The 27,411-nt window shown below is 40.7% G+C and overlaps 1 protein-coding gene across 1 annotated transcript; it reads left to right on the top strand.

Moving 5' to 3' along the window:
* Positions 1-16,385: 16,385 nt before the first annotated feature.
* On the top strand, positions 16,386-24,884 carry LOC131255268 (receptor-like protein 11). The gene is made up of 3 exons (XM_058255961.1): positions 16,386-16,396; positions 21,500-23,377; positions 23,711-24,884. The coding sequence occupies exons 1-3, from the start codon at positions 16,386-16,388 to the stop codon at positions 24,882-24,884; spliced, it is 3,063 nt and encodes a 1,020-aa protein (XP_058111944.1).
* Positions 24,885-27,411: the final 2,527 nt, after the last annotated feature.

Raw genomic sequence — 27,411 nt, 5'->3', positions numbered from 1 at the left:
GTAAAAGTGTGCTCCCAAAAACCGTCCATATGGTTGTGGGCCCTAGATGATGTCCGAATGACAAAACAAATTGGTCCCGTTTGAATGCCTATTGATATAGCTCTCAAACAGCCAAATATCATGCGACTCTTATATAAAAAATAAATAATAAATAAAATTACATGTGACTCTGATATCATTTGAATGAGCTATGATGGATTTATGGAAGGGTTGTATGATGGGATTTAGATAATTTGTCTTTTTTAAATATTTTATTAAAATGGATGGTCAGAATTAGAATAGTGAATGTTTAAGACCAAATCAAGGTTTTCTTGGGAAAAAGTACATATGCATGTAATGACTCTTTTTATGACTGAATGATGAATGTAATTTTAGTTTACTTGCCCCAACTCATTTTGTTGCTATTTCATTTTGGTCTACTGACTTGTTTTGTTGCTAGATGACAAGACAACTGTGGCTGTACTCCAATCTTGAAATCTGATTCACTATATTTACACAATTTCCAGAACAATGCCTTTTGGAAATCTAAATTAGGCTGACCATAACATAAATGCTTACTATCAAAATCATAAACGGCCCATGTGATAGATTGTAGAAATTATTATGAACAACAAAGCAGATTTTGACCCAACCCAAGCTATTATAAATTAAAGAATAAGAACATGATTAGAATAAACCCAGTCTTTTTCTCAGCTTCATGTTGTTTCTCCAAGCAAATGGGTCGTGGATTTTTAAACATTTCAATAAGTTCTGAAAGCTCTACAACTGGAAACATCTGAATTTAAGAAAAAATAAAATAAAATTATATCAATCCAAAAATTATAATTAGTAAAGAAGCAGGTAACATTTAGTTAAAAGTATCAATCAAAAAATCAAATTGATAAAGAATCTAGTGAAAATCAGGTCACATTTATCAATCCCATGTCTCACATAATTGTTGCATGTCCATCGATCTAGATCAACCAATTCATAGGCCGCCTCAAGAATGGGTTGCTGCACAAGATTTGCAATGACTAGATGATTCTAAGCAGTTTTGAACTTTTGCTCCGAAAGCTTTTTGGCCATCCAAGCATTTATATGAATCAGATAATTATGAATGTGAAATCATCAATGATCTTGAGGTATGCCTAATCCTAGAGTTAACCAGCTGATTAGATGGTCAGGAGTCTGAACCAACAGCAGATGCACCAATCAACAGTTTATACAGTTTTTCTGCCATTTAGATGTAGCCAATGCCTATAAATAAAACCGTAGTATGTGAGTTACCTCAACCAAAGCCCCAATCAGGAAGTCATTGCATCTATGATAAGAACTCAAATAAAATCTGATTTCATCTGCTTGACATAATCCTTCCTTGTGGAACACTCTTGCCTCAAGGACTTAAAATTGGATAGCATTAATTTGAATAACTGCTTAAATACTCAGAGAATTAGCTAGAAAGAAAATGAAAAATAAAAATAAAAAATAAAAAATAAGGCGGAGAAGGAAAGAAAGTCAGATAATTGAAGGCTAGGAACATTCCACCTAGGAAATTCTTGGCATCACAGGCCAACCAGAGTCAAATGGTTCAGATCATTGAAGCAATATTGACATCTCAATGTGAGCCTTTGCTCTACTTTCAGTATTATCCCTCTATTTGGTAGCCACCTAATTGAAGGCTATGAACTTCCCACTTAGCAAATTCTCAACAAGGTGGGCCATCCACAATCAGTGGTTCAGATCACTGAACCGTTGGTGGCTAAATGCGACCCTTTCCTGTACTTTAAGTGTTAACCGTCTATCCGCACACAAGCGGATTGCATGGTGTGCTCCATCAACAGGTGGGCGAAGCCAAGCTCTCAACAGGCCCAGCCCACATTCTTCAAAACAAGCCTAAACCTGGCCTGGCCCATCATGGTCCAAAATAGCCCAACAGCCAGAGCTACGCTGGCTAGTCAGACTTTGACGCAGGGATGAACGTGATGTGGATAACTACTCCGAATCCACGGAGCTTCTCTGGACTCCTCACAGAGACTTCTCGAATCCACGAGGAAAGAAAGCAGAAAATAGAAATAAATTCTAAGAAATTCGAAATTGATTAATTCATGAATAAAAACGAGTTCACAACCCTTTAAATAGGGGTACCAAGCAATGGGAAAGAAATTAGAATCAAACTACAACTCAAACTCCTAGAATCCGCGATTTACTATAAATAGTAAACTTACTATTTATAGCGGTCGTGATGTCTACTAGTGCGCAAGGTTTTCGGCCAAAAATAGTAAGTGTCCTATTTGGCTTCACCAAACCGTTCTCCAAATTATTTTAAGCTCTTTTCACGTTGGGCGCAACTCCTAAAGCCCGACGGATGAAGACTTATAATCAAACTAAAACTTACTATTTATAGTAAAAACAAAATTAAAACAGGGAAACGACCGTCGATCCAGGGGTTTTTCGCAATTCCGGCCTGCGCAACCCGGCGTAGCAGGGTTGGTTGGCTTCAGTAGCTCGTTCTACCCCAAAATCATATATTTTACGCCAGATAACTCATTCCGAATTGCAAGATACGCCCGATTTAAGGTTCGATGGTCTGGATCACTTCTGTCGTCGACCGGGCCTTTTCTGATCCATCTTGGCCATGTAACTGTCCGCGACCCGCTCTACATCAGTCTCCTCCACTTCAAAAGAACTTGTCCTCGAGTTCTCGTCATGCTCTGGTTCATGATACTCGGTTAGGTCCGCGACATTAAAAGTCCGTGAGATTGCCATGTCATCTGGGAGATCAACAACATAAGCGTTGTCATTGATCTTTCAGATGATTGGTACCGTTCCAATCTTCTTATTTTTCAACTTGTTGTACATCCCGGTCGGAAATCTCTCTTTGCGCAGATGGACCATAACGCGGTCGCCCACCTCGAACAATTTTTATCGCCGATGCTTGTCCGCTTGTTCCTTATACTTCTCGTTCGAGGCATGTAGCTTGGTCTGCACTTCTGCATGGATGCCCATGATCTTGTCTGTCATATGTTCTGCTGCAATGCTCATGCCTGGGTGCTTGGGCAGAGGGACCAAGTCAAGTGTGTGGCGAGGCACTCGTCCGTAGATAATCTAGAACGGTGATCTCCCTGTCGAGCGGTTCACCATATTGTTGAATGCAAACTCTGCTTGAAACAAGGCCAAATCCCACTGCTTCGGTTTTTCTCCCGAAATACAGCGAAGGAGGTTTCGCAACGTGCGATTCACAACTTCGGTCTGCCCATCAGTTTGTGGGTGGTAAGCACTACTGAATTGAAGTCGTGTATCGAATCGATTCCATAAAGACCGCCAAAAGTGGCTAATGAACTTCGTGTCACGATCAGAAGTAATGGTCTTGGGGACCCCGTGTAGCCGTATGACCTCCCTGAAAAATAGATTCGCTACGTGTGTTGCATCGAGGGTCTTCTTGCATGGGATGAAGTGCATCATCTTGAAGAAACGATCTACCACCACGAACACCAAATCCATGCCGCGTTGTGTTCGTGGGAGACCAAGCACGAAATCCATTGATAAATCCTCCTAAGGACCGTTAGGTACAGGTAACGGGGTGTAGAGGCCCGTATTCTGAGATTGCCCCTTGGAAGTCTGACAAACATGACAACATTGTATGGCTTTTCCCACATCGCTTACTAATTGTGGCCAGTAATACCGCTCTTCCACAAGAGCTCTCGTCTTGTCTCGCCCCAGGTGTCCACCGAGGCCACCTCTATGTAGCTCCTGAATAATTTGCTCCCTCAGAGAACTTTGAGGGATGCATAATCGATTCCCTTTGAAGAGAAAATTGTCCTGTATATGAAGGTCACTGGGGTGACCTTCTTGGCACTTCATCCAAGAATCTTTGAAGTCTTCATCCTCGGCATACAGCTCCTTGAGACAGTTGAAGCCGACCACCTCGTTGCTCATTGTAACAAGTAGTGATGCACGACGGCTAAGTGCATCAGCTACCTTGTTCTGCTGCCCTGACTTGTGCTTCAGAATGAACGTGAATTCCTGTAAAAATCCAACTCATCTAGCATGCACACGATTCACGTTAGTCTGACTATTAATAAACTTTAATGCTTGATGGTCAGTGTACAAAACAAACTCTCCTTGAATCAGATAATGCCGCCAATGTCGCAGCGCCTGAACAACTGCGTACAACTCAAGCTCATAAGTCGACCACTTCTTTCAAGCTTCGCTGAGCTTCTCGCTGTAGAAGGCTACCGGCCTGCATTCCTGTGATAATACTCCTCCAATTCCGACGTATGAAGCGTCACACTCAACCTCAAACAATTTGTCAAAATTAGGAAGCACCAAAATCGGTGTTGTAGAAAAACGATGCTTGATCTCATGAAAGCTCTTGTCAGCTTTATCGGTCCACTGGAACGGTCCTTTTTTCATGCAATCTGTTATAGGCGTGACTATGGTACTAAAATCTCGCACAAATCGACGATAGAAAGTCGCCAACCCGTGAAACCTCCTCATCTCATGAATGTTTGTCGGGATCGGTCATTCCCTAATAGCTCGCACATTTTCATCGTCCACACGAATGCCTGTGGATGTTACAACAAATCCTAGAAACAACAGGCTGTCAGTTAAAAAACTACACTTCTTCAAGTTAAGGTACAACTTGTTAATTTGTAGGACCTACAGCACCTGCCTGAGATGTTTCCTGTGCTTCGCCTCATCCTAGCTATATATCAATATTTCATCAAAATATACTACCACAAATCGGCCAGTGAACGGTTTTAGAACTTGATTCATCAAACGCATAAAAGTACTTGGTGCGTTCGATAGGCCAAAGGGCATGACCAGCCACTCATACAACCCTTCATTGGTCTTGAATGCCGTTTTCCACTCATCACCGGGTCGAATACGAATCTGATGGTACCCGCTCCTTAGATCTAGTTTAGAGAACACCTTGGCCCCTTCTAACATATCAAGCATATCGTCCAACCGTGGAATTGGGAACCGATATTTGATGGCAATTTTGTTGATTGCCCGGCTGTCAACACACATGCCCCAGCTTCCATCTTTTTTTGGCATTAATAATGCTGGTACGACACATGGGCTCATGCTCTCTCAAGAGACCCTTACAGATCAATTCATCCACTTGCTCCTGAAGTATCTCGCACTCCTTCGGATTCATCCGATAATGAGGGCGGTTGGGCAGGCTAGCCCCAGGGACGAGGTCTATGTGATGTTGGATGTCCCTCATGGGGGGCAATCCATCAGGTAAATCCTCAGGCCAAACTTCTTTGAATTCATTTAGCAACAGTCTTAAACTTGGAAGGATGTTTGAGGGTTCCTCTTCCTCGCCCTTCACCACTACAGCGTGTACTTCGCCGGTTTCCTTGGATTCCTCCATAAAATCCCGAATGGTTAAGAGGGAACTCCCCTCCACTTTAGAGGCTTCAGGGTGGTTCTCTGGTGCCATAGGGGTAAGGATTATTTTTTGACTATCCTTGACGAATACGTAAACATTATCTCGTCCCCGATGGGTCGCATCACGGTTCGACTGTCAGGGTCGACCGAGTAACATATGATAAGCTTCCATATCGACCACGTCACAAAGTATTTGATCTTTATAATTTTTGCCAATTGAAAACGAGATAGTGCATTGTTCAGTTACCTTGGTCTCATTCACCCTTTTTATCCAGCCAATTGAGTACGGGGAAGGATGTTTCATCGTTGGTACCCACAACTTATCCACCATCACTCTTGAAATGATGTTCTCGCTACTACCACTGTCTATGATCACATCACAGACCTTTCCATTGACGGTGCACCGAGTACGAAATATATTGTGTCGTTGTAGATGTAATTCCTTTCGTGGGGCATACAGCAATCGCCTCACAATTAGAAATTCGCTACGATCTTCGCCCGTCATTTCATCACCACCTGCTATTTCTTCAGTGATTTGTTCATGTTCATCAAAGTGATGTTCTTCTGCAGCCTCATCTTCAGTGCCCCCTTCGTTTATAGTCAAGTGTGCGGCGGGACACTGAGGACAAGTGTTTGATAAGTGGCTTGGTTGGCCACAGCGGTAACAATTGTTCCACCTTGGCCGAGCATAAGGATTTGGAATCCTACTCGGACTCGCTGTTGTGGGTGCTACACATTGAGGTCTAGATGAGCCGCTCCCCGTATCACGGTTTGCGATTGTAGAAAGTTGAGGTACTGGGTCTTTTCCTCATGACAGCACTGGATCCTGCGTGGGACCCGTCATGGGGGGTCGAGTTGAAAGATATGGACGAGCAGGAGCTCTTGCAAGTTGTGTTTCTGCCCTACCCGCCAATTGAACTGCTTCATCCACAGTCCCGACTGGGTACATCTGAACTCGGTCCTGAATTGTCGGTCGCAACTCACCTATAAATTGTGCCACATTCTGTGACTCAGATTCTGACAGATCGTTTCGTGTAGCCAGCCGTTGGAATTCTTCATTATAATCTGTGACTGTTCGATTTCCTTGTCTACAATTTTGATATTGCTAGAATAATATCTGCTCATAATCACTGGGGAGAAATTGAGATCGAAGAAGGCGTCTCATCCGTGGCCATAATGAGATGGGCGCCTTGTTTTGGCGGGCTCGTGAGAGTTGTAATTGTTCCCACCATGTAGAAGCACCAGATTTTAATTTAAACGCTACCAATTTTACCCTTTTATGATCTGGCACGTCCATGTAATCAAAGTATCTTTCTACTTCGGCTAGCCAATCGAGAAAATCTTCTATATGTAATAAACCGTTAAAACTAGGAAGTTCAGCCTTACCTCGATAGTCTCTTTCAGCACGATCTAGATGATCACCTTCATGGATTGGTCGTCTGGCAAAACCCTCATTAAGGTCCTCGTCGCTAGAACTTGAATCATCTGGTATAGCCCTACGGTTTGCCACTGGTAGTGCTCTACGAAAATCGGGGTTGCATCGTACAGCAACCATGGGTGGTGGAGCCACCATGGGTGGGGGAGCAACCAAAAGTGGCGGAGCACCACCTAGGGTTTGGGGCGGGAGTAGCGCATCCGCAAGACGGTCGGGAGTTGCATGCAGCCCTTGCATGGTCAATTGACTCTCCCGGTGGAAAGCTTTCATTCTTTCCGAAAGATAACGAATCCCTGGATCACCGTCCATAGGATTTTAATTCATACCTTCATTGTTTGCCATCAGCCCGAGGGGAATCCTCGCTTTGATACCAATTGACGCAGGGATGAATGTGATGAGGATAACTACTCCGAACCCACGGAGCTTCTCTGGACTCCTCATAGAGACTTCTCGAATCCACGAGGAAAGAAAGCAGAAAATAGAAATAAATTCTAAGAAATTCGAAATTGATTAATTCATGAATAAAAACGAGTTCACAACCCTTTAAATAGGGGTACCAAGCAATGGGAAAGAAATTAGAATCAAACTACAACTCAAACTCCTAGAATCCGCAAATTACTATAAATAGTAAACTTACTATTTATAGACGGTCGTGATGTCTACTAGTGCGCAAGGTTTTCGGCCAAAAATAGTAAGTGTCCTATTTGGCTTCACCAAACCGTTCTCCTAATTATTCTAAGCTCTTTTCACGTTGGGCGCAACTCCTAAAGCCCGACGGATGAAGAGTTATAATCAAACTAAAACTTACTATTTATAGTAAAAACGAAATTAAAACAGGGAAACGACCGTCGATCCAGGAGTTTTTCGCAATTCCGGGCTACGCAACCCGGCATAGCAGGGTTGGTTGGCTTCAGTAGCTCGTTCTACCCCAAAATCATATATTTTACGTCAGATAACTTATTCCGGATTGCAAGATACGCCCGATTTAAGGTTCGATGGTCTGGATCACTTCTGTCGTCGACCGGGCCTTTTCTAATCCATCTTGGCCATGTAACTGTCCGCGACCCGCTCTACATCAGACTTGAAGACCAAGCTGAGCCGAACTTGAGTTAGGATAAGCTGCTGGCCAAACCAAGCTGAGCTGAGCCAAGATTGTCTCAATTAGGCCAGTTGTTTTATATAATTCCAACCCCACCCAGCCTGTATTGGGCCAAAATAGTCCAGCAGAGTCCATCCCAGTGCCAGATCAAAAATAGTCCTGCCCAAGAAAGGGAGATTTGAATGCAAGTGAAGAGGGTAACCACCCATCTTCCGTAGCAGAGTGATGGAATCGGGTTTGGAGATCATCAGTCCAAAAATTGAATCTTAATGCCTACATCTCCATAGTCATATTCTGTTAGAGAATCGAGGTATTATCTCTAATAGAAATACATTTCCTATACAATATGATATACTTTTGCAACATAGATTCGAAGAGGAAAGAGAAAGGGGTTAGTACTGAGTAAACTCTGTGGGGCCCACCACAGTTGTATGTGTCTTATCCATGCCATCCGTTTTGTTTTTCCAGATTATCTTAGGGTATTAGTCAAAAAATTAAAGCATATCTGAAGCTCAAGTGGACCACACTGCAGGAAAAAGTGGGAATAATGATTTCCACCATTGAAACCTTCCAAAACCTACAGTGATGTTTATTTGTCATCCAACCAGTTCATAAGATCACACATACATCGATGAAAGGAAAACACAAATATCCATTTGATCCAAAACTGTTGTGGGCCCTAAGAATTTTGAAATGGTGGATGTCGAATTCACACTGTTTCCTATGGTGTGGTCCACTTGATCCTTGGATATGCTTCAATTTTGAGCTTATACTTTAACATTATTTGGAAAAATGAATGGACAAAGTGGATAAAAGAAATACAGTAGGCCCCACAAAGTTTACTCGATACGCAATCTATTTCATTAGTAGAGAAAAAGGTTCAATACATCCCAAAGGATGAATTTTTTATTTCCTCCATTTTTTGTTGGACCACATCATCAACTACTAGTGTATTAGATGCAAATTAATAACATCCCTGGAGGTAGCAAACAATTCGTGTTTACTGGAAACAGAGGATCCAGACTCAATTTACCTTGACCAGGGTTGATAAACGGAATTGTGATGGATTTGTCCTCACAACCTCTATTTTTTACCGTTATATCCCTTGCAAGGGACAATATGCAGAAAATTCTACGGGGCTCACTTTTATTCATGAGTGTGATCGATGCCGTCCATCCATTTTGTGATCTCATTTTAAGCCATGAACTTAAAAATTAAGTGTGCAGCAGTGGTTGTAAACATTATAAACATGTTGGATGGCCCTGATAAGCTAGTGATGGAATGCCTACCATTATAAACATGTTGGAGCAATGGATTTCAAATTAAGCTGATTTTGTGTTTTCCCTTCATCCATATGTGTGGCATTGTCAACAGGTTGGATGGCCTTGGTAAGCATTTGGGTGGGCCCTAGTATGTGTGTGGTTGTAAAAACATGGGATGCGGGCCGGGGTCCTCCAGGGCAGCGTTGGTGGATCCAAGGATTGTGGGGCCCACCTTGATATATATACCGTGAATCCACACCGTCCAGCCATTTTGAAAACTCATTTTAGGGCATGTTCTCAAAAATGTAGTATATTCAATATTAGGTGGACCATAGTAAATGAAACAGTGGTAATCAACTATTAAAAGATTTCGTGGGAACAAAAGTTGAAGCTGATAATTGTGTGGTCTCTTCATCCAGGTCTTGGTGACCTTATCAACAGGTTGGATGGAAAATAAAAGTCCGGTGGTCCCTCTGAAGTTTTTAAGGGCAGGAATTCAATAAAGGACCGTTTCCTGTGGTGTGATCCGCATAGGATTTGAATTGCTTCATTTTTGGAATAATATCCTAAATGAGTTATCAAAATGGATGAATGGTGTGGATGTAAGGCACATACATCACGGTAGTTTCAAAGTTACGAATCCATAGATCCATGGATCTATGTAAACGGACATACAGGGTTGCATATGGTGCTGCCAGCAGCGGATTGCGTGATGGTGCACACACCACCAAACTCTGACACCAAGTTATATAGGCCCACCATGATATTGATATATATATATATATATATATATATATATATATATATTTCAAAACTATTTATACATTTTGCAAGATCATTTTAATGCTTGAAATAAAAAGAGAGGTAGATCCAAATCTCAGGTGGACCACACCCCAAAAAGCAGTGGGAGTGAATGCCTACCCTTGAAAACTTCTTCGCCGAACAAAAGCCTTTCGCAGGAAGTTCCCGTGCAAGGATGCTAGGTGGGCCCACCTAGATGTTTGTGAGAAATCCATCCCATTTATCTGTTTTGAGAGCTCATTTTAGAAAATGTGACTTAAAACAGAGCTCATTTTAGAAAATGTGACTTTAAACTAGGTGGATCCAAAACTCAAGTGGGTCACACAACAGGGGAAATTGGGGAAAGAAATTCATATCCTTGAAACCTTCCTGGGCTACACCTTATATGACATCCAAACCGTTTATAAGGTCATTACCACTGGGATGAAGTGAAAATACCAAAAATATTGCCTGACGCAAAAATTTTATAGCCCCAGGAATGTTTCAACGATTCACACTGAATCTCCGCTGTTTCCTCTCGTGTGACCCACTTAAGTTTTGGATACACATAATTTTTTGTCGCAGCTCCTAGAATTATCTCTCAAAGACGATGAAATGGTACAGAAAATAGATGTACGGTGTGGATAAAACCCATACATTACATCACGGTGGCCGTTCAAAGCTCCTATACCTATTCCCACCTGGAGACGGGCGGGCGTAGGACACAACCATTCTACTTTACCCTGTAAATAACTTAGATGAAAAATAAGCATCATGGTGGGGCGGGCGTAGGACACAATCATTCTACTTTACCCTGTAAATAACTTAGATGAAAAATAAGCATCATGGTGGGGCCATGAAAGGTTTCAATGGTAGGTATCAGTCCCTACTGCTTTATGTAAGGTGGTCATTTGTGGCTCAAAATGAATGTATGACTCACAAGTAACGTCAACACAGGAAGGTCGGTGGTGCTGATACACGAATGAATGTATGACTCACGTGTAACGTCAACACAGAAAGGTCGGTGGTGCTGGTACACGCAAGCCTCTCATTTTTGCAAATTCTTTTCTCAGTTTTCAAATTCATTTAGTACATCAGACCAAAAACGAGTAGAATGCAAGACCCAAGTTAACCACATGGGAGGAAACAGAAACTAAAAGCCCTGTATATGTTGTCCCCACCTATTTCCGCCAATTTTGACTCTTCAAATCAATTCAGAAGACTCACACATATATACAGCTAGAGTCATGCGTGGTCTTTTACTTCAAAGAAGAGGAAAAAATAAGAAAAGATTATTGGATGGAAGAATCAACACGAAGGTTTGGTATGGTATATTCCCACGACTTGCAATAGGATACGTTGGGACAATATCCATGGGGTCATGGTTTTTTTAATGATCTAAACTGTTTATAATGATGGGCCTCATAATCTATAAGAGATTAAAAAAAACAAAAAATAAAAATAAAAAATCTGATATTGAAATAGGTTAATCTATTGATTTTTCAAAGGTTAAGAAGTCCATTTATATTTAAAAGGAACTAGTCCAACGATTAAAGGATTTGATATTTAGTAGTTATTTGATACTCTTCCAAAGTATGATGCTTCATGCGCAACCACTCTGAAAATATATCCTGTGGCATACATTAACTTGAACTAAATAGACCAAACTGCCTACCACGTACTGCTAAAGTCACCATTCTAAAGTCTGGCTAGGCTGGTCGAACAACTCTAGCCTCTGATTTGTAGACAAATTTGTTGAAACAGCACCTGCTTTCAATTTTAACCTTCCAATAAATGTCCGCCTTTTGACGGTTATAAAATTAACCAAGCCTAGATTTTTGTTGCTGATAAATCTGAATGGAAACCATAGTTCGAATAATTTAGTTTGAATACGCAATTTCTAAATTACCTGTGTATCATCCCTAACACCTTTGTATAGAGTATCAAAGTTTTTGTTTAAAATATTTGCTAAGTTTTCCCCATCCAAATGTGAGGCGCATGGATCGAACCATTGAAAGATGAACCCAAATAGGAAGGCTAGAGTCCTATTGAATAGCAATAAACCCGAATGTATTCTAAGGAAAATTAATTGAGAAAAATGAAGGTAAGGTCCGCATTTTGATAGATTGAGGTCTCTCTGTGGTCATCAATGCACAACTTTCTACGCTAGTGTGAATATATTGATAGGAAGTACGACGTGCTTTACTCGCTTGTCATCAATCCTTTGCCTCTTTTTTCATGTGTGGGATTCACATTTTGATAAATGGAGGTTTTTCATAGCCACCATCTGCATGACTTTCTACCCCTGCATGAATGAATTGACATAGGGTTTGACGTGCATGATTCCTTTGTTATCAATCCTTTGCCTCTTTTTTCATGTATGGGATCCACGTTTTGATCAATGAAGTCTTTTCATAGTCACATCTGCATAGCTTTTTATGTTGGCATGAAAACATTGAATGAAGATTCGATGTGCATGGTTCACAATTGTAGTCAATCCTTTCCCTCTCGTTTCACATGTGGGGTCTACATTTTGATAAGTGGAGGTCTTTTCATAACTTACTATCATCACCTCTCTTTTCATGGTGCATGCATTTTGGAATAGTGGCTTTGAAATCTATGTCCATGCTAGAGACTCCCTTTCCAACTTAATCACCTTCTCAACAAACTTCTCAGGATAGCCATTAATTAAGTGAGAATCAAAAATAATAATGGTGTAGATCATCGTTTAACATGCAATCCTTGTTAGCAAGGGTGGCTTGGGCATGGTACCCTATTAAAACTCTTCCCTCATTCCCTGGGATGCAAATTTCCAGCAACCGTAGTCATAGGAGCCCTGTCTACAATGTGAATTGCCTTTGTGCCGGCTTAAATTAGCACATGAGCTCTAAAATCAAACAGAGTTGAAACTCAAGTAGGCTGCACCATAATAAATAGGGGAGATTGAGTGCCTGCCATTGAAACTTCCTTTGCACCAACAGAAGTTTTTTTTATTATGCTGACATTTGTGTTTTCTTTCATCCTAGTGGGGTTACCTTATAAACAGATAGGAATGCATATAAACTTAACCGTGCGCTACAGGAAGATACCAATGGTGGATGTTCCCCTCGTGCAGCCCACTTGAGATCTGATTTTACTAATTTTTATGATCATGTGCTAATATGATCGCGCAACCTCTATTTTTTTACTGTTATACCCATTACAAGGGACAATAATGCAGAAGATTCTACAGGGCTCACTTTTATTCATGAGCGTGATCATGCCATCAGTTCATTTTGTAATCTCATTTTAGGCCATGAACCTAAAAATGAGCCAGTCTGAAGCACAGGAGGACTCTGCCACAGGACATGCTAGTGATTGAATGCCTACCATTATAAACATGTTGGAGCAATGGATTTCAAATCAAGCTGATTTTTGTGTCTTCCCTTCGTACATATGTGTGGCCTTGTCAACAGGTTGGATAGCCTTGATAAGCATCAGGGTGGGGCTTAGGAAGTGTGCAGTGGTGGTTGTAAAAATATAGGATGCGGATTGGGATAGTCGATGGCCACTTCGGTGGATCCTTAGATTGTGGGGCCCACCTTGATATATATACTGTGAATCCACACCATCCAGCCATTTTGAAAACTCATTTTAGGGCATGATCTCAAAAATGAAACATATTCAGTATCAGGTGGACCATAGTACATGAAATACTGGTTACCAACTATTAAAAAAAATCCGTGGGAACAAAAGCTTTGGATCAAGCTGATAATTGCGTGGTCTCTTCATCCAGGTCTTAGTGACCTTATCAACAGGTTGGATGTAAAATAAACGTCTGGGGGTCCCCGTAAAGTTTTTAATGGGGGGATTCAAAAAGGATGGTTTCCTATGGTGTAATCCACATAGTATTTGAATCTGCTTCATTTTTGGGATCATGCCCTAAATGAGTTATCAAAATGGATGAACGGTGTGGATGTAAGGCACATATATCACATTAGTTTCAAAGTTAGGAATCCACCAACCACGAGGATTTAGGGAAATGGACGTCCTGGGTTGCGCATGACGCTGATTGTGGAAGAGTATTGCTTGGTGGTGGACACACCACCAAACTCCATGGTGTTGTAGACGTCACCAACTTATATAGTCCCTGTGTGTGTGTGTGTGCACGCGCGTGCACGCGTTATATCAAAACTGTTTATACATTTTGCAAGATCATTTTAGTGCTTGAAATAAAAAGATAGGCAGATCCAAAGCACAGCTGGACCACACCACAAAAAGCAGTGGGAGTGAATACCTACCCTAGAAAACTTCTTGGGGGCATAGTAGTCCTGGTATTTGTTTTTTCCATTCATCCAGTACTATATATGATCCTACAAATAAGTTAGATATATGGTAAATAAGCATAATGGTGGGGCTCATAAAAGGTTTCAACGGTAGGTATCAGTCCCTACTGCTTTATGTAAGGTGGTCATTTCTGGCGGAAAATGAACGTATGACTCACATGTAATGTCAACACAGGAAGGTCGGTGGTGCTGGTACACGCAAGCCTCTCATTTTTGCAAATTCATTTAGTACATGCAACCAAAACCGAGTAGAACGTGAGACCCAGGTGACCCACACGGGAGGAACAACGACCAAAAACGAGTAGAATGTAAGACCCAAGTGACCCACACGGGTGGAAACAGCTACCAAAAACGAGTAAAATGCAAGACCCAAGTGACCTACATGAGAGGAGACAACGACCAAGAACGAGTAGAATGAAAGACCCAAGTGACTTACACAGGAGGAAACAATGACAAAAAACGAGTAGAATGCAAGACCCAGTGAGGAAACATCGGCCAAAAACGAGTAGGACCCAAGTGACCTACTCGAGAGGAAACAGCAACCAAAAAACGAGTATAATGCAAGACCCACGTGACCCACAAGAGAGGAAACAGTGGGATTGAACAACACCGTTAAAATGACTTTATAAACGGTTTGTATGGCATATAAACATCAAAGTGGAGCCCACAAAGGTTCTAAGGATAGGCATTCCTTTCCAAATTTATATAATATGCATTAGCCATGACTGGCGTCTAAATGTTATGCATATAACGTTTGATTTGGGTTTGGTCAGTTTGCCCAAAGCCTCAACCCAAACCCAACCCAACTTCGGTCAGTTTAAGGATTTTCGACCCCAACCAATAACGCAAACCAAAGTTCAGGTCATACTAAGAATGTTTGAATTGACCTAACCAAGTTGCACCCCTAGCCACCCCAATCTGACCAAAGCCCAACTTGATCAATCACTTTCCCAACCATAACCCATCTCAGGTTGAGTCCGATTGGATCCTCACCCTTGCTCCGGTGGTAGACTCTCAGGAGTTTCAACACCTGGTCATGAGTTCGAGTAACCATAGGTGGTGAAATCCCACCTCAGCGTGGGTGTGTGTGCAGGGCTCGAGTATCCATAGGTGGTGCAATCGCACTACAGCGTAGTGTGTGGGGGTGAACGTAAAAGGGAAAAGTATAAATGATTTTTTATTTTTATTTTTAATAAATCATACGCATCCAATGTTGAGGCTAGGAACCTTAATGTCATACTCAGGCTAGTCAGTCCAATACTCTTAATGAATTTTTTAGCGGATCAGATCCATCAGAGGGTAATGGCCATTGGTGAGGTTTGGGCAAGATTTCCAAAAGGCTGGGCGTGCTCTCCCATTGATTCATATGGTGTGGGCCGGCTGTGTGAGTTTTGGATCAGCATGAGTTTAGGTGCACCCCATTTTCTTGGTGGGCCTCGATGGATTCATGGTTTGGATGATACACAAGTATTACTGTGAGCATAAAAATGTTCCTCCAGCCATACTTTTACTAGTACCCTACACTCAGGCTATTGAATCATAAATTTCTTAGTTTTGAGTTTCCAAGTATTTGATGTTCTTGCATAATAACATGCTTGACACAAATGCAGTTGTAAATTGTACATGTGGACTATATTAATTCAGATTTAACGGACTAATTTCTGGCATCCATCCTTCTTTTTTTCTTTTTTCTTTTTTAAATTTTTTTATTGGCAAACTCACCCCACATGCCACATGGGGACTTGAACCCATGACCTCAATGTTGAAACATACACTGGCTACCACTAAGCCATGAGTAGGGACCCATCCTTACCAAGTCACTGTCCCAAAATCAAATTGGTTGAAGAATTCTTCTTATTGATCCAGTAAATGCTCACCAACCTACTATCAAAGAACCAAACGAATTTAAATTTTAAAATTTTGTTCATGATATATCTAAATTGAGACTACTCATAATTTGGATGGTTAAATTTGAATTACTTGTATGTCATGCTTATAATTTCTTTTTAAATGCTTGCACTTATATTAGCTCATGTCAAACAATGTATAGATACATGACACTATTTCTAATCCTTTATGATGGCAAAAATTAACCTTAAATCTCGAACATGAAGCTAAGGTAAGAAATTCTAGATGACAGATTAGAATCATTAAACCCACTATTATATCTTTTGTTGCCAGAAACTTATGAATTTGTAATATATAACAAAGATATGATAATCAGCAAGTCAAGCACCCACTCAGTCCAAAAAATGGGGTGCGATCAGGAAACGTTTTTTACGGTAACTCGTCCCCTGGCGCCTGTGTCAGTTGCCGTCTGTTTTTGGTCTGTTGTTGCATATGATAGGTGTGGCTCGCCCCTTTTTGTTGGGCCCCACCCGAAGAGTTATAAATTTTGGTGTTTAATGAAAAGTTTTCTTCAAAAAAAAAAAAAAAAAGCACCCACTCAGTCATACGGAGTGTGGAAAGTTGTACAGATGGTAACTATGAAAAGATAACACCCGTCTGTCAAATTTTTAACCCTATGTTGTCCCCACCTATTTCTGCCAATGTTGACTCTTCAAATCAATTCAGAAGACTCACACATACATACAACTAGAGTCATGCGTACGTGGTCTTTTACTACAAAGAAAAGAAAAGAAAAGAAAAGAAAAGAAAAAAAGAATATTGGATGGAAGAAACAACACGCAAGGTTTGGTATAGTATATCCCCATGACTTGCAATAGGATACATTGGGACATTATACATGGGGTCATGGTCTTTTTAATAATCTAAACTGTTTATTATGATGGGCCTCATAGTCTATAAGAGATTAAAAAAACAAAAAAAAAAAAAAAATTAAAAAATTAAAAAAAAAAAAAAACTGATATTGAAATAGGTTAATCTATTGATTTTTCAAAGGTTAAGTAGACCATTTATATTTAAAAGGAACTAGTCCAACGATTAAAGGATTTGATATTTAATAGTTATTTGATACTCTTCCAAAGTGTGATGCTTGACGCATGACCATTCTGAAAATATAGGCGTGGCATACATTAACTTGAATTAAATAGACCAAACTGTCTACCACCGCTAAAGACTGTTCTAAAGTCTGGCTAGGCATGGTTGAACAACTCTATCCTCTGATTTGGAGACAAATTTGTTGAAACAGCACCTGCTTTCAATTTTAACCTTCCAATAAATTTCCACCATTTGACGGTTAGAAAATTAATCAAGCCTAGATTTTTGTTGGTGATAAATCTGAATGGAAACCATAGTTAGAATAATTTAGTTTGAATATGCAATTTCTAAATTACCTGTGTATCATCCCTAAAACCTTTGTATAGAGTTTCAAAGTTTTTGTTTAAAATATTTGCATAGTTTTCCCCATCCAAATGTGAGGCGCATTGATTGAACCATTGAAAGATGAACCCAAATAGGAAGGCTAGAGACCTAGTGTATCGAATAGCAATACACTGGAATGTATTCTAAGGAAAATTAATTGAGAAGAAGGAAGGTGAGGTTTGCATTTGGATAGATTGAAGTCTCTCTGTGGTCATCAATGCACAACTTTCTACGCTAGTGTGAATATATTGATAGAAGGTTCGACGTGCTTGACTCGCTCATCACCAATTGATCTTTTGCCTCTTTTTTCACATGTGAGATTCACATTTTGATAGATGGAGGTCTTCCAATAGTCACCATATGCACGACTTTCTACCCCGGTGTGAATAAATTGACAAACGGGATGTGCATGACCCCCTTGTCATCAATCCTTTGCCACTTTTTTCCCATGTGGGATCCACATTTTGATCAATGAGGTCATTTCGTGTCACATCTGCATAGCTTTTTATGCTGGCATGAATACATTGAGGGAAGATTTGACGTGGATGCATGACTCACAATTGTCGTCAATCTTTTAGCTCTCGATTTCACATGTGGGGTCTACATTTTGATAAATAGAGGTCTTTTCATAATTTCCTGTCATCCATCTTTTACCTCTCTTTTCATGGCACATGCATTTTGGAAGAGTGGCTTTGAAGTCTATGTCCATGCAAGAGACTCCCTTTTCCAATCTGATCACCTTCTCAACAAACTTCTTAAGATAGCCGTTAATTAGGTGAGAATCAAAAATAGTAATGATGCAGATCGTTGTTTAACATGCAATCTTGGTTAGCAACGGTGGCTTGGGCATGGTACCCTATCAAAACTCTTCCCTCATCCCCTGAGATGCAAATTTCCAGCAACCGTAGTCATAGGAGCCCTGTCTACAAAGTGAATTGCCATATCCTGAGGGAGGAAAATGCCCTAGGCTGAAGCTCTGGCCCGATTCGGTAGCGCCTCGAAGGAGACTTCTATGTTCAAGATCTCAGCCGAGCTCCCGCAGCATATTAGGGGATTATTAGTGCTTGATAAAACAAGTGTGGGAGCCATTAAAAAATTATAGGGAGTCCTCGATTGTGCCTTGTAGGGGCATTCCATATGATAGGCGGCCCTCCATCTCTTTTTATGATAGGGGTGCCCGAATGTTGGTCCAGTCAGTATATAGCTACAATTCTATGCAATGAGAAGTTCCTTTCAAAAAAATAAAATAAAATTGCCTTTGTGCCGGCTTAAATTAGCACATGAGCTCTAAAATCAAACAGATTTGAAACTCAAGTAGGCTGCACCATAATAAATAGGGGAGATTGAGTGCCTGCCATTGAAACTTCCTTTGCACCAATGGAAGTTTTTTTATCATGCTGACATTTGTGTTTTTTTCCCTCCTAGTGGGGTTAACCTTACAAACCGGTAGGAATGCATACAAGCATAACCATGCGCTACAGGAAGGTACCAATGGTGGATGCTTCCAGTCATGCAGCCCACTTGAGATCTAATTTTACTAATTTTTATGATCATGAGCTAATATGATCTGGTGAAACTGATGAACGGAGTAGATGTCTAATAGACATCACGATGGGGCTCACAAACTTTTGGGTTGCAGACCCACTTATATTAATGTGTGGCCATTGCTGATGGTTTATGTAGCCTAAACCAATTCACAGTGGACCACAAAGATCGTTTCTTAGAAAACAGGGAAGACAAAAATGAAAAATAAAATAACAAAAAAGGATATGAAAAAAACAGATAGATGCAACCCACTTTGTGAGTCAGTTCACCTTGGATAGTCCATTTCAGTAAAGATTGATAGGTTATATGTCCCGTAACGATGGCCGAATCAAAAGTTGTGATCAATTTACGGTTCACCTTCTTTTGGTCCAACCATGCTAGGAATTTATATCTGACACGTTCAACATCATAAACTATACATGTGGATCCTTTCCCTTGCTCAGGTGGTAGACTCACCCAGTCAAGGGTTCGAGTATCCATAGGTGGTGAAAGCCCACTACTGCATGAGTGTGTGGGGTGTGGGGTGTGTGTGCATGTGAAAAAAAAAAAAAAAAACTATACATGTGGACTATATTAACTCATTTAATGGACTAAATTGTGGTAGCCATATGTACTAAGTACTAATCTCAAAAAAATGAATTAATTGAATAATTCTAACATTTGATTCATGAACACTTGTTTATTGAAATAAGACAATAGGATATTTTTCACTTTATTGGTCTAGTAAATGCTCACTAACACAGTTGTTGCAAAATTAGAAAGTTTACATTTTTGTTCATGATAGACCCGACCTCACCCAAGACGGTGCAGCCCATACTGTGGGGCCCACCTTGTTGTGTGTATTTTGTATCCACTCCACCCATCTGTTTTTTAAGATCATTTTAGAGAATTATTCCAAAACTTAAGATGATCCAATTATTAGGTGGACCATGCTCCGAGAAACATTGATGATTGAACACACCACTATTTGAAACTTCTTAGGGCCCACCTTAATGTTTTCTTAGTTTTTATTTACTATCTAATCTGTTGAATAATTTCCTATGGTATGGTCCACCTGATAATTGTATCTGCTCCATTTTTTTGAAGTAATTCTCTAAAATGATATGAAAAAACAGATGGATGGAGTGGATAGAGAATACACACATCAAGGTGGGCAACCCTGATAGAGCCGCACCTTCGCAGTGAGTCCCAGATCACACCTAATCCACGCTTCGTGGTGCAGCACATTCCAGGTACAGAGAAGAAACCGGAAGTGTGGACATGTGAAACTTTCGTGGGCCTCATCATGAGGTATATATCAGATCCACACTGTTCATATATTTTTTTCATACAATTTTACTAAATGATACAAAAACTAGGCAGATCCAAGGACTAAGTGGGCCACACTACAGAAACAGCACGAATCAGAAGCCAACCATATGAAACTTCTTGAGGCCACATAAGACTTTGATCAAGAAGTTAATATTTTTGTTTTCCCTTCATCTTCATCCAGGTGTTTGTGACCTTATGAAGAGGTTCGATGGCTAATAAACCTTACAGACTCTAAGAAGATTTCAATAATAGTCATTCAATTCCCGCTACTTCTGTGGTGTGGTCCAATTGAGCTTTGGATGTGCCTCATTTTTGGGCTAATGCTCTAAAATGATCCGTAAAAGTTGATGGACGGTGTGGATCTAAAATATAAATCAGTGTAGGGCAAAGAGAAGTTACAATCGTTAAAAATTGGAATTTGTTCTTTTCTAGTCGTTGTCTTCGAGGACAGATCATCCGAGATGTCCAACGTTAGATCAATGGTTGGGATCCTATCAAGACTGTACAAATTGACAAAATATGGAATATAAACCAAAGGGCCCAAATCAGCCATATCGATGGCTAAAAAGCCCAAAACATTAGAAAACAGTGGTGGCCCACCATGGACAGATTGGACAATTCCACCTGTGGATTGATCTAGACCAGTTATCTGGTTCAAAGATTGGATGACCCAAGACGGAAGAAAAAAAAAAATGAAATAAAAAGAAAATCATAAAAAATAATAATAATAATAATAAAGAAGTGGAAAGACTTCATCAACTGTACTGGCTGCGTGATGAGTGGTCCTCATCCCTCGCAAATGTGCGACTTGTTATTAGGCAACCAAGTGAAAAGCCCACTCCCTCTCGCCTATATAATGCCTCCCCCACGTATTCTCTTCCTATCACAAATCCCCCAGTCCAAATCAAATGGATCACCTCCACATCTCCTCTCTTACTAATAAACCGTTTCCATTTCCAATCTTCTTCTTTGTTCTCCCTTCCTTATTTAGGTTTCTCTTATTCTCTTCCTTCCTTTTCTCTTCCTCTTTTGTCTTTGCCAGTGTCAGTAACAGCAAGGCATTCTCAATCCAACAACAATGCATTGAAGACCACTTCTCTGCTTTGCTCCACTTGAAACAGGGCTTTAACTTCTCTGGTGAGTACTCCAAGACTAGACTCACTTCTTGGAATCCTGGTAACAGGGATTGCTGTTCTTGGGAAGGCATCACGTGCCATGGTGCCACTGGTCACGTGACCAGTCTCGACCTCAGCGAGCTCCGTATTTTCGGTCGGATTGATTTTGTAAGCCTCTTTCGTCTTCAGAGCCTGCAGAGGCTCAACTTCGCTTACAATAACTTCGATGGCTCTCCAATTCCTTCTGGGTTTGAACATCTCACCAGTTTGACCCATCTCAACCTCTCTCATTTGAAATTTTATGGCCAAATCCCACTGGAAATCTCCCGCTTGACCACTTTGGTGTCTCTCGATCTATCTTACAATTCCCTTCAACTCAAAAACCCAAGCATCAGAGCATTCGTCCAAAATCTGTCCAGTCTGAGAGAACTCCATCTCAGTTGGGCAAACATCTCAGTTCAGGGTAGCGAGTGGGGCTTGGCCTTATCCTCGGCACTCCCTCTTCTCCAAAAGTTGAGCTTGAAAGGCTGTCATCTTTCAGGCCCCATCCATCCTTCCCTTTCCAAGCTCCATTTCCTATCTGAACTCTACCTCCGTCTAAACAATCTGTCTTCAGCCATACCCAAGAGTATTTTCAGCCTGCCAAACCTACAAACCCTGGATGTATCTTACAATCCTCTCCTCACAGCTGGCGAAATCCCTCCAAACAATACTATCAGGCAGCTGTACCTATCCGCCACTGGATTTTGTAGCAATCTACAAGATTCGTACGGTAATTTCACACTGCTGACCAAGTTAGTACTCAGTTCTTGCTATCCAGGAAGCCCATTTCCATCCTCTCTTGGCAACCTCAGCAACCTCATTTATTTGGATCTTTCATCCAGTGGTTTCAGCGGACTATTGCCATCCTCTCTTGGCAACCTCAGCAACCTCGCTCATTTGGATCTTTCATCCAATGGCTTAAGCGGACCATTGCCATCCTCTCTTGCCAACCTTAGCAACCTTGTTCATTTGGATCTTTCAACCAATGGTTTCAGCGGTCGAATCCCATCATCATTGTTTTCACTCCCATCATTACGGGTGCTTCATCTCCAAAAAAACCAATTTAGTGGTGAGCTTGGGGAGTTCCAAAACACATCCTCTTCACTACTTGAGAACATCTACTTGTATGAAAACAAGTTGGAGGGGCCCATTCCAAGGTCGATCTTTCAACTCACAACGGTCATAGAGCTCAGACTTGACTCCAATAGTTTCAACGGCACAATCCCTTCTTTGTATGGAAATGCACTTCATAATTGTACGGAGATCAACTTTTCCAACAATTCACTCAGTGGGACCATCCCATCATCATTGTTTTCACTCCCATCATTACAAGAGGTGCATATGGAAGAAAATCAATTTAGTGGTCAACTTGACCAGTTCCAGTACACATCCTCTTCAGTGCTACAGATCATTGTTTTGTCCAACAATTCACTCAATGGGACCATTCCATCGTCATTGTTTTCACTCCCATCATTACAACTGTTGTATCTCCAAGAAAACCAATTTAGTGGTCAACTTGGTGAGTTCCACAACCCATCCTCTTCTCTGATAAACGCAATCGGCTTGGATAACAACAAGTTGGAGGGGCCTATTCCGATGTCCATCTTTGAACTCACAAAGCTTGAATACCTCTCTCTTTCATCAAACAATTTCAGTGGTGATGTGGACCTTGGCTTATTCCAAAACCTTGAGAACCTCTGGCTCTTAGATCTTTCAGATAACAACTTCTCAGTCCATGATGGCAGAAGCAATTCAACCTCCATGTCCTTTCCCCATATTCAATATTTGTCCTTGAGATCTTGTAACGTTACCAAATTTCCAAATATCTTAAGAAACCAAGAATTTATGCATTTCATAGACCTTTCCAACAACAACATCAATGGTGAAATACCGAAGTGGCTATGGAAGTTGGGAAACGGTAGTTTATATTATTTGAATCTTTCTCACAATGCACTCGAGGGATTAGAGCAACCATTTCCCTATCATTCTTTAAGCTCATTGCAACATCTTGACCTAAGCTTTAACAAGCTAAAAGGCTCAATCCCAATCCCTCCTCTATTTTCTATTTTCTTTTCACTTTCAAGCAATCATTTTAGTGGAGAAGTTCCCTCACTTATTTGCAATTGCACTTCCTTACAAGTCCTCAATTTGTCTCACAACCGCTTCAGTGGTTTTATTCCACCATGTTTGGGTCAAATCAGTGATGCCCTCATTGTGTTGAATCTTGGAGGAAATGCATTTCATGGCCCGTTGCTTCAAACATTCAAAGAGGAGTGCACTCTAAAGACACTTGATCTCAATGGAAATCAATTGAAAGGACAGGTGCCAAGTTCTTTGGCTCGGTGCAAGAAGCTAGAGGTGTTAAACCTTGGAAACAATCAAATACATGACACCTTTCCTTTCTGGATAGAAAATTTGTCCCATTTGCACATTCTCATCTTGACATCCAACAGATTTCATGGCACCATTGGGCACCCCCAAGCAAATCATACATTTCCACTCTTACAAATCTTCGATCTTTCATACAATGGCTTCACAGGTAACTTGCCATCTAATTTGTTTAGGAGCTGGAACGCAATGATGGAAACCAAATCTCAATCTCAAGTTCTTAGCAAAACTGCTGGCAAGAGATACTATCAAGATAAAGTGATTATAACGAGTAAAGGGCTAAAAATGGAACTTGTAAAGATCCTTACTGCTTTCACGGTAGTGGATCTCTCAAATAACCAATTTCATGGGGACATTCCAGAATCGGTTGGGAATTTAAAGTCTTTGGTTGTGCTTAATATGTCCTATAACCATTTCACAAGCAGAATTCCAGCATCACTCGGAAACATTAAAGCTCTTGAGTCATTAGATCTGTCACATAATAATGTGTCAGGAGAGATTCCTTGGCAGCTGACAAAGCTAAACTTCCTTGCCGTGTTGGACCTTTCGGAAAACTTCCTCATTGGAAGCATACCGCAAGGTCCACAATTCAATACATTCACAAATAAATCTTTTCTAGGGAACTCGGGATTATGTGGCACTCCACTGTCAAAGAAATGTGAACACGTTGAGGCTTCACCACCATTGGCACAATCGGAAAGCAAATATGACTGGAAATCCATGTGGATTGGCTTTGGAGTTGGATATGGAGTGGGAATGGGAATTCTTTTTTGGACTCTAGCACTTTGGACAAAGGGAATGAAAGAATTCACTATATTTGTTGATAGAGTGCTTGTGCTGATTTTTCCATGTGAGGCATTTATTCTAATGCATCCATACTAAGCGGATTGGAGCTAGGAGAAGAACCAAAGAACTCAAGGGAATAGAAGCGTAAGAGAAGAAGGATGATATTTATAATGATATTTATACTTTTGTATCTAATGTATTCAAGTATATGTTGATGGCTATATAATAGGCAAGGCATGTTCCCTTTTTGTGGAGCCCACCTATATGTTTGTACGCATTTTTGTCAAATCAACAAAGTTACAGGTGGTGTGCTCCCACCTTTCTGGAAAAAAAAAACTATATATTGATGGTTTTGTATTTCATAGTTATGGCTTTCATTTAATTAGTTTTGTTAATTTGGTAAACAGAGAATTAATTATTTAGTTTCCACTACTTGGGCCTTATATTATTGGCACTACGGTTGCTCAAGTCGTGATCCGATCTCTAATCAACTCATGACATAACCGAGTCATTAGAGAATCATCTGGATAACTTATGGGGTCAAATTGGATAGGGTCCATCTATTAGATAAGCTTAGATTTTTGTTGGTGGTCCATATAATTGAAAACTATAATTTAAACAATTTAGTTTGAATCATGCAATTTCTGAGTAACCTGCATTCATCAATAGCACCTTCATACTCTGCAAGAGTATCAATGTATTTCTCCAATATATTATCAGAATTCTTATCTTTTTGTCACAATAGCTGAAGCACATGTATCGGACCATTGAAAGATGAACCCAAATGAAAAGGTTGAGGCCCAATGCATCCAATAATAATACATTTGACTGTATTTTAGAGAGTATTATTAAGGTGGGATCACATATGGAGGTATTTCCTGGACTCAGATCGGGTGTTCACCCTGCTACTACAGTATGTTTTTCGACCATGTGGGATTCACGGGAGCAGATCAGGTGTTACCTGATAAGACCGCTGGTGGGTGTTACTCTTGCCACTTGAAACTGTGGTGATTGACCATTAAAACCTTATTGTAGGCTATAAAAGTTTTGCATGAAGCCGATCTTATGTATTTTCCCATCAATCAGGTCTCTTTGACCTTATCAATAGGTTGGATGACAAATAAAAATTATGTTGGGCCCTAGGTAATTTCTAATGAGAGGCATTCAATCAACATTGTTTCCTGTGGTGTAGTTCACTTGAGATTTGGATCTGAATAAGTTTTGGGACCACGTCCTTTTTGATCCAGAAGAACAGATGAAGTAACACCTAGTCCGCGTGACTCGCTGCTGAAAAAGCACCATGGCCCCACCATGATGCAAGTGTTTTATCCATTTTTCCAGCTCATTTTACCGTATGAGTCGAAAAGTTAGGCAGGTCCAAGTATCAGGTGGTTCACACTATAGGAAACAGTGGTGATTGAATGCCCACCATTAAGAACTTCCTGGGAGCCATAAAATTTGTATCAAGTTAATATTTGGGTTTTCCCTTCAACCATGCATCTGTGTTGTGTCTGTGTTGTGTCTGTGTTGTATGGCAAATATGGAAGTTTTTAATGGTGAGCATTCAATCACCACTCTTCCTGTGGTGTGGTCCACCTGAGATTTAGATCTGCCTCATTTTTGGACTCATGCCCTAAAACAAGCTGGGAAAAAGATGGACAGCGTGAATAAAACATATACATCATGGTGGTGCCCACAGCACCGATCCGTAGCCAGGTTGCCCCATTGGCTGGTCTGTATGGTTAGGTCGAGTATGTACTCAACCAGCCCATCCTGACAGCAGCACATGTTCTAGTCAGATCCCTCCACATCATGTCACCACCAACATCTGTGCTGGCAGGGTCACCATGAAATTATTGTCCCTCTTTCCATGGTCACCGTCTACCTAGCTTACTACCCTGCTTGCACTGACATTGGTATAGGCAGGACATGGGATGTGATTGATGGAGCCTAGACTGTCAAAGATGGGGCCCATGTGAAACATGTTTGGGCCTCATCTCTGACAGGCTGGGCTCAACCTATCATACCCGCCATGTCATGCCTGTATCAATGTCCCAATCTACATCCTCGATGGGCATGAATCTCTGATCTGATTTTTAGGCCACTTAAGCTTAACTTGATCCACCAAAGACCAGCTCACCAGCAAAAGGAAAAGGCCTACTTATCAATGGACAAAGAAAAAAATTACATTAATTTCAATACATTGTGATGTTACAGTTCTGTTTCAGCAGAAACCGAACCCGTTTCTCAATTGACATTTGATTCCAAAATTTACATAAATTACATAAGAAGAACAATGATGCATTGAGAAACGACCAAAAAAATTTCTCTATCAATCTTGAGAATGAAAATCATGCCATCGCAGTGAATCTTTTGTTACAAGTCAGCTGCTCATACCAATGCCATGGTCTTGGGTTCAAAAGTCTTCACAACCAGCAACACATCAATGCCCTGCCACCCCACCTGTCTTCTCTCAGCTGTAGGTACATTGTCGGAATGGGATACAAGGAAATTATGGAATTAAGCTTAGACGCATGTCACGATCTTCTGTTTGGCTACCATTTCAAATTCCTCTCTCAACGGAGAAAGAAACTAGTCTGGAATCAGAAAGAACGTCATTCTA

This window comes from Magnolia sinica, chromosome 9 (assembly GCF_029962835.1).
Source record: "Magnolia sinica isolate HGM2019 chromosome 9, MsV1, whole genome shotgun sequence".
NCBI classification, from domain to species: Eukaryota; Viridiplantae; Streptophyta; class Magnoliopsida; order Magnoliales; family Magnoliaceae; genus Magnolia; species Magnolia sinica.
This window is presented reverse-complemented; position numbering and strand designations above follow the sequence as displayed.